This window comes from Propithecus coquereli, unplaced genomic scaffold (assembly GCF_000956105.1).
Source record: "Propithecus coquereli isolate 6110/MARCELLA unplaced genomic scaffold, Pcoq_1.0 Scaffold118, whole genome shotgun sequence".
Classification (NCBI taxonomy): Eukaryota; Metazoa; Chordata; class Mammalia; order Primates; family Indriidae; genus Propithecus; species Propithecus coquereli.
In genome coordinates, this window is record NW_012135858.1 from 5,746,205 (window position 1) to 5,755,255 (window position 9,051).

The following is a 9,051-nucleotide window of genomic DNA, read 5'->3' on the forward strand; positions in this document are numbered from 1 at the left end:
AACAGCACTTTTTTTTCCCTAAATTACAAGCCAGCACAAGAAAAGCTAAAACACTGCTTTACAAATGGCCACTTACTGTTGGCACTAAGCATAGCTTACCTTTTTTTCCTTAAATAACACAGTGAATTTCTTACAAAACATGGATTGATTTATTATTCAAATTTCATTAGTGTTTTCAATTTTATAATTTAGCAACCGTGGAACTGAGGTATACCTTGTTGAGGGAGGTTAAAGTAATGCTTGGAAGCCTCTTTACTGTACCCCACTTTCATGACTTTGTTTATGTACACAGAACAGCAGCACACTAAACATTCACAAGCTGTGTCATATTGGCATTACAATAGTCATTTATAGAAACAACAACAGCAAATGCAATAAAAACAAGTTACCCTTTTTAAAATCTGAAATGAAAAGTTTTTGATTTTAAAAAAAAATAGCAGTAGTTCATTTAAGGAATTAGTGTCTTCTGACAGACATTAAGAAATCTGATGTCAGTTTTCAAACACTCCATTAGCCAGGTCCAAAAGATCCTTGATTTGGAGAGGGCCACATTCTTCATGTGTACTTTTTCAAAAGTTTCTTTATAGAGTTTGCAACTTTTCTCAGTCTCGTGTCCTTCACATCTGTGCTGTAGGCAATGCAGTAAGTCTCCCAGAGCCACATTTTTCAACAAAGGTCTTTCTTATATTTCCAGGAGCCATCCTACTCATTTCACACAGGCAAAAAAACTGTAAGCAGTTTCGTTAGCTTAGCAGCTCCAGTTCAGAGTCCCATTTCTTAGTGTGTACAGATGGTGCAACCATCATAGACTAGATTCTTTGGGAGGAAAGTCAACATTTGTCACCATTGTGACCACTGTTACAATGTCCTCTGTGGTAATAATATTTGTTAGTCTTTGCATCTGGGTAATTCTTTCACCTACACATCCAGCTGATAACCTGGCTTCTGCGTCGTGATCCCAACATTCTTCTATTGTTTCACAGAGCATTGCCATTCCCTAAAAGGAAAAAAACATACTCAAACACCACAGCAATTTTTGTTTTCTTTGAGGAAACAATAAAATTTTCATAAAGAAATTACTATTTTTGTGGTTCAGAGAAGTTTCAAGATTAGCCAACTCTGAGACTGTTGGTCAACATTCACTTTTATTTAGTATGTGCAGGACCATGAGGAAAAGCACTAAGAGAAACCATTTATTTTTAGCATTGGAGACTACCATATCAGGAATTTTTCCTTTTAATTCCAAAAAAATCTCTATCCATTTGTTCATAAACCAGGTCATTTCAATGCTAACCCTTGTGTTAGGCTCAAAATCAAGGCTGGGGGGGGGGCAGATTCTATCAATTTTTTTATTTTCTCAGTTAATATCGGCATTTCTATCTTGCAATTAAATAGAGGATTAGAAGGCCATCACTGAGGATTCCCTACCTGGTTTTATCCATGTTTCTAATTATCTTTAGACCAAAAGTTCCAGAGCAATACTGTTTCATCCTCTGCCTAGTCTCTAGTTTGAAAGCATTCTTAAGGATTTGAAAGTCTAAGCCCAAATCAAAAGGCTAACAAACTCCCATGGAGGGGAGGAAACTTGGTGCTTAATAAACCTTTAAAAATGGTATCATATTGGAAGGTGATGATCAGTAAAGATACCCAACTATCCACAGGCTCAGAGTCAGGCATTCCTAGTACCTGGGAAGCTTCCTAAATAGAAGACATACTCATCAGCTCAGGACCATTGAGACAAGAGCCTTCTAAAACTCTATGACTTCACAGTTTCCCTCAGGGGTATACAGGCATAGGCCTCATTCTGCCTCTAGAACTCTAGTACAGATTATCCTGTATGCATATGCCCTCCCTAGAAAATCCTCCCAGAAGAAAGAAATGTGCAGAGATAAGTCACCTGAAAAGTGTTTACTGGAATTTCAAATGAAAAGCTAACTGTAACTTACAGCATGTTTCTGCCAATAATCCCTTAAAACGGGCCTCTTTTTTTTATGCACAACAACTTCCTGCATGTCTTCAAGAGATGGATGCTGGCCAATTTCCTCCTCAAATGGCAACATGTACTCATCTACAGGTCCTGAAATGTAAAAAAAAAAAAAAAAAAAAGGAAGAAAATCATTTTAATTAAAATCTTCCTGACTTCCAAACTGGTACAGACTTTCTAAAATATACTCCTATCACCTTTTTCCAACTGTTTATATGCTATAAGGACAAGAGAAAAACAGACTCTCAACTGTACTTATACCACAGTGTGACCAAAGTCTCATTTATGGGAAATGAAAAGGTCTGTGATATAACCCCGTTAAGGTTTGTGCAAGGAGCTTTCTTATCTACTGCATGAAGACTGCCTATGTCCATCTGCACATAGAATATAGGAACAATTGATATTTGCAAATCAAGGATATAATACCCCTTGTAAGGTACCCAACTCCTTGTAATTCAGATCAGAATATTTACAGGGGTGCTTCCATCTCTGGAGACTCTTGGTTCAATCTGTTATATCTTTGTTTTTCGGCATACCCAAACCTCCTACATGCCCCGCATGAGGAATTACCTCAGAGTCATCTTTTCTCTGCCCTTCCTCACAATAGCTGCCAAAAGTACATGTTAATTTTTTTTTCAATCACAAACATACACCCTCCAACCAGGGTTTTCAACATGTCAAAATGTGCCTTCACAGACAAACAAGATTTTTTCAAAAATATAAATAATTCCTTTTTCCTTAGGCCTACTCAGATAAAATAGAAAAATGCATTTAGGAGTTAATAATAACTAATACTCAGTGAGCACCTATCCCAATTAGGAACTTTACATATATTATATACTTCATGGGGTGAATATGGCATTACCTCTAGTTTATAGATAAGCAGCTCAGAAAAGTTACATAATTTGCTCAAGAGTATATAGCTGTTAAGTGGTAGAGTTGGAATTTGAATCAATCTTTCTGAATTATTCTGAAGTCTGTGATTTCAATCACTGTATTATCTTGCACTTGACAGAAACTACTGAGCAATTTCAGTGACCAGATGTGTGTTTCCATAGCCATAAACCTTGTGTAAGTTCTTAAAATGCACCAAATACTCCTGGATAAAATACAATGAATCATGAAGGCGTCATCTAACTTAATGCTCTTCAAATGTAGGACTGCTCGCTGACCAGACAGTGGCCTCTGCTTGAGCACTTCCAGTGACAGAGGTACCGACATTCCAAGGTGTCTATTCAAACTCTCATGTGGTACACAGGTCAGCAGCGTTGGTACTGACTGGTAGCTTGTAAGAAATGTAAAATCTCAGGCCTCAACCCAGACCTACTTGAGTTGGAATCTGAATTTTAAACAAGATCCCCAGGAATTTGGCACGCTCATTAAATTTGAGAATCAATAAATTTGAAAACACCCACCTTAGTAATGTTCACATTGTCCCCTCTGTCCCCATTTCTGACTTAAGAGTCAGAAATGCCTAACTCTACAATTAATTCTTAACACATACAAAGCATTTAAGAAAAGTAAGCATCTATCTCTTTTTCCAAAAACATTTCCCTGATAACACCTCTTTCCCACAAACAGCAACTTCTCCTCTAAACTCCCATAACACACCCTTACATTTCTCAGGTATTGCATTAATCCAAAAACATTTATTGAATACCTATGTACTGGGCAGTGATCAAGATAACTCATATTTACTTTAGATTCTAGAGTTCATTATCCAGGATGTATTTTATCATTTTAAATAAAGTGCATATTACTTGAGGACAGGGCCTTGTGTGTCCCCCATAACACCTAATCCAATGGTTTGCAATGTAGAGTTCATATTGTAAGTTCTTATGAAATATATTTTCCTGTAACATCTACCATCTGACCTACTTCTGCTTCCATAAATGCACATGATAAATGTAATTCCTCTTCTACCTTAAGCAAAATACTCTGAACAGGTTATTCTTCTTCCTATAGACTTCTAAGCTAAAATTATTCCCAGATTGCTTCAACCTTTTGTAAGTTTGAGATCGACTCCCAAGCCAAACCCCCAATCTAGAAGAATGAATGGCTGCCCATTTCTGAGTACTAAATTCCCTTTAAAAATAGAGTACCCAAATCAAATTTCATATTCCAGTCTGCTCTACACTGAGAGCCTGTTACAGTACTAAGAAAAATAAAATATTCTTAATAACATAGGTTAAGTTGCTTAAACCTTTTTAAATATTCAAAATTACTTCTATGGTCTTTGACAATCACAGGAAGTTTTTAGACAATTACAAATTAAAATAAAAAATCAGATCAAGCTCATTTACATTTGCTTGGGAGTTGAGCAGTCAGCAAGTTTGTCTTACGTTACTCAAAAAAAAGTTCTGCAACATATATAAAGAGAGAGTACAGACCTTATGAAGGAACACTAAAGATAGAGTGCCTGAAACACTGGTTTTGTCACACTAGGAATACAATCTTCAGGTTTACTCCAATAAATAAATAAAAAGCAAATATTTGCAAGACGTGAACAAGGACTTCAATAACAAGAACAAAGAAGAGCAGCCGTTTAGCACCAAGGAGCTAAAGGTGCTAGGGACTGTGACTCATGTTCACAATGATGTCTATATCAGGTTGAAGCTTTAAGGAGGTGGAATTTAACCTGCAGTACACCCAAACACATGCTCACAGTTCTGTGTCGAAGAGGACAGACTAAATTTAATCTGGTTAGTCAGGTTTATGCTGGCATTACCTGAGTGCTGGAAAGACTCAGCCTGAGTGTCTTGGAAGGCAAAGTCCCTCCCAATCTACATGCATCTCTCACCGCAAGAGTTGGCTTTAGAACCTGGGGGGCAAGACCCACATGACCTAACCAAACAGCAGACCCCTCCCTACATGTGGATCAGCTTCAAATCTAGGTTTCACCATTTAATGGCTTGAGGCTAAAAGAGGCAAGCTACTTAGCTTCTCTGAGTCTCAATTTCCTCATCCTAAACAGATAATAACTACCTCCTGAGCTGAATCAGGAAATAAATTAAGGTTATGTGAAGTATCCAGGAAAACATTTGGCAATGGTAAAGGATCAATACACACGAGTTCCTTTCTCCTCCTGCCCCTCCCTTTACTCCTCTGCCTCCTGAAGTCTCTACCACCTCTTGGAGTCTATTTAAAAAAATTTGTACTTTAAGGTATTACCTTTGAGTGTAATCATCCCTTTTCATACATGTGCAGTAGGCATATATATCTTTAAAATATTTTTTCCCTTACCATCTGCAGCAGTACAGCGAGAAGCCAGTTCCCACAGGACTAATCCCATGGCGTACATATCTATCCTCAAAAATGCATCCCTTTGGAAGTTTATAGCACCCTCTAATACCTCTGGAGCCATATACCTCCGGGTACCAACCTGAAAAAGACGTTGAAAGCAAACAGTACTCATTCATTAACTTTATGAACTAACATTTTATGATTTTGTAAAAAGACTCAAAACCAAATGTGGTCTATTATCAGGGTAAGGTAACTAAATTATGACCACAAGACTATAATGTATATATAGTAAGATCCTTCCTGATACTTAAAAAAATATGTCAACAGACACTATCCTGGTACAGGCTTATAAGTTTAGGGGTTTTTTCCCCTTCTCGAAGCAATCCTAACACATTGCAGTGACTGTTAGCTGGGAGAAGGATGGAACAGAAAAGAATGCTGCATATACTTTTCAACTCTACCTTTGCATATTGTTTGAGATGTATTTTTAAAAAAAAAACAAAACTTTTTGAGGTCTTTTTATCTGTATTTAAAAAATGAATAAAGTGTCGTAAAAAGAATTAGCCAAGTAAAAGACGGACAGACTTTTTTAAAAGTTCTATTTGTACAAAATCCATGTATTTATTTATTCATGAATTCTTCTGCCTTAGAGTCCTTTATTTATATCTGTCCCCAACAATTTGGTATTTCTCAGTACTGTAACTATGGTTACTAAATTAGTAGAGCTAGCTTTGGTTGGTATTTGACAACATTCATGTATGAATGCTTAAAAAATGTTTGTGAGATAGATGGGTAGATCACAAATACACTTGAGTTATAATAGATCTAGGGAGCAGTCTAGATATTGGTATTTCCATAAAGCTCCATCCTTAGGTGACTGTGATCTCTACTCTAGAGACTACAAGTTGGACAATTATATACAAATATACATATAAAAGAGATATTTGAAAAAATAAGTACATATCACTAAGACTAAAGTTCAAGATTTTAATTCATTTAATAAGGAGAGTACTTAAAGAAAAAAATGTAGGTTTTTTTCCTATTCTGAATAATTATTTTAATTGTACTATATTTCCCAAAAGCCTACTTTTCTCTTAAAGATAAATGTATGCCATCCAATGTGCCTCTTTTATTAATGAGATTATGGTTTATCTACTTTTTTAGTGTAAAATGTCCTCTCTTTTATAAGTGTTCTTTCTTTGCAATACATAAAATGTGCAATTTCTTCCAAATATTTTTGAAATTTTCTAGTCCATGAAATCTAAAGTCAAGGAGCAACTACTGTACTGTAAACAATTAGTTATTTTTACCTCATTATATGGAACCCAATTGTGAGGGAGTTAAAAGATGATACAATGAGTCCCAAATTTTTTTCTCAAAAAAATAAGGGAGGGGTGCTTATGGGTACCAAAGAATGAAAGTATGCCCAAAATTTAGTCTTATCATAGTCAATCATTCAATTAGCTCAGAAGTTTGTCCTAGGCTTCCTACACGATCTCCATCTTGGTAATATTCTCTACCACACTGCCTCCATTCCCATACATTATACATTTGGGTCAAGTTTTCTAGAGCTATATGACCGCTGACCATTACCCTAAACTAAATTTTTAAATTGCTACTCAGTATTGCCAAAATTTATTGTGCCATGATTGTTTAAAACTGTGTTTTGTAGTATCAATAGGATATGCTGGGAAAAAGAAAGCTAAAAATTAGCTGACCCAGTGATTCACATGATTTGAAAGATGAAGACATGATAATGCCAAATCCTGAATCATTTGGCTTTACAGAAAATGTCACCTTTCAAGTCAAACTGGTTTTCTTGATCAGGAAGTGATCTTGTGGGAGTAAGAACACTTTTCCTCACCTCACAGTTTCTGAGAATAAAATGTATGGATAATGTTCTTATCCCCTTTGGCCTTCCTAAAAGTTCCCCACTGCTGAGACCTCTTTGTGCAGACCTGAGCCAGAGTTAGACACCTCGCTCAAGGGTTTATAAGTGCTCTGAACTCTAGAGAATTCAGAGAAAAGCCATCAGGTTGATGAAAGAATTAATGAAGCAATAAAGAGCAAGACGCAAGAAACTATAATTGCATGGAAAATGGGCAGGGAATCTTAATACACAGTAGCAAGAATAGCAACAGGCTATATCCTTCCATTCCTCTTAAGATGGTGAAAGAATTAACAAATTAAAACCACCAAGTTAATACTAAGAACTCCCTAAGAATTTAAAAGGTGTTGGAGTCTTCTTTGATCAGTGTTTCAAAAAGGATCCTATGACATCTAATGGTTGTTTTATGAAGTGCTTGATCTAAACCACCTGAGTCCTCTACCACCATATGAAAATCTTTCTCAGAAAATTTAACATAACTCTTTATTACTGATTTAATCACCATAACAATTTTAGACCAATTCTGACATACCATTTTAAGAAAACATAAGACAAGCTTATTTTTTCTTACATTTTATAATTATCCTTACCTGTCCATGGGTATCACCTGCAGACTTGCCAGCCTCAAATTTTAACGCCAACCCAAAGTCAGCAATGCAAGCTGTCAGATTGTTTTTCAACAGTACATTTTTACTTTTGATGTCCCTTGCAAATAGAAAAACAAAATATTTAAACTATGTTTAAACAAGTTATCTTTTAAAAGTTTTTATTAAAAGTGGGAAAGAGGAAGAATGTATGCTATAAAAGAATAGTTATTTAAAAATATGAAATGCTGAAAAAAGGGGAAGGAGAAAAAGCTCAAGCAGAGCCCCATGTACCCTGAAGCACAAAAGAACAGTGACAAACTCCTATTGATAACATGGACAGTAAGAAAGAATCCTCTCCATAAAGCAGTTTTATAAAGAACTGTCATTCCAAAAATACATGTTTATCTATGTCACTCCCAACTACCAATCATAAAATTTCTGTTTTTTAAGATATTTCAGAGTTTATAGTTACAAACTCCCATAGAAACTAAAATTAAAAGGCCAAAGTAAAAGAATTTTCAAAAAAATTGCTGAACTGGAGCCTTTTGCCTATTAGTACAGACCTACATTTTACAATGGTCCCTTACTGTAGTGGTTCTTATATTCTTCCACTTGGTTGTAGAAAAGCATCTTTAGGAATGTGTAACAGATAAAAATGTCTTACCATAAGCATATTCTGCTCTAGCTAGATCCTGGTGTTCTGAAAGAGTAATTTTTAAGGCAATAAGACATCTTCTTCTATACACACGTCTCAACTGGTTCATCTTAGGGATTACTATACCCTAGCTAAATACACCTATGCCATGACCAATGGTGGGGCAAGGAAAAATCCGGCAAAAGGCATGTAGGAAGGTGAGAAGAAAGGGGAGCTGTTTCTGAGGTAGGAGTTTTTTAAGGTTTGCAAAATCAGAATCTACGTTAGAAGTGGATTTACAGTAACACCTCTTAGCAACCTAAAACACCACCTGGTGGCACTCAACTAAGTATTTGTTCAATGAATCAGTTAATGCCCATTTTAAAAACAACAATCTTTAAATTGAATACAACATGACAAATTGAATCGCATGTTCAAAGAAATTAAATACATAGTAAACTGAATCTCATGTTTAAGGAACAAACATTTTTTCTTCTGAGGGTGTAACAGTTGTTGGGTCTAAGTACTGTTTCTTCAGTAAACAATTGCTTAAATGATGTCTCCCTATACCTTAGTTTGGGGTAAAAGATCAGATGGTGATTCAAAAAATAAGCAAAAAAAGATATCATTAGCACCATTCCAACCAACTGAGCTAACGGGTCACTCTCGGAAAGATATTAAAAAAATCTCTCCTTAATTACATCTCCTTGTACCT

The 9,051-nt window shown here is 35.8% G+C and overlaps 1 protein-coding gene across 1 annotated transcript in view; it reads right to left on the reverse strand.

Annotated features, from left to right (window-relative positions):
• Positions 1 to 337: 337 nt before the first annotated feature.
• The window catches only part of ACVR2A (activin A receptor, type IIA), a 104,948-nt gene continuing 96,234 nt past the window's right edge, over positions 338 to 9,051 (reverse strand). The window contains exons 6-9 of the mRNA XM_012659177.1: positions 7,706 to 7,849; positions 5,228 to 5,366; positions 1,947 to 2,077; positions 338 to 997 (exon numbers count right to left, since the gene is read on the reverse strand). Coding sequence (XP_012514631.1) covers positions 803 to 997; positions 1,947 to 2,077; positions 5,228 to 5,366; positions 7,706 to 7,849 — 609 coding nt within the window. The 3' untranslated portion in view covers positions 338 to 802. The remainder of the gene's footprint in view (positions 998 to 1,946; positions 2,078 to 5,227; positions 5,367 to 7,705; positions 7,850 to 9,051) is intronic.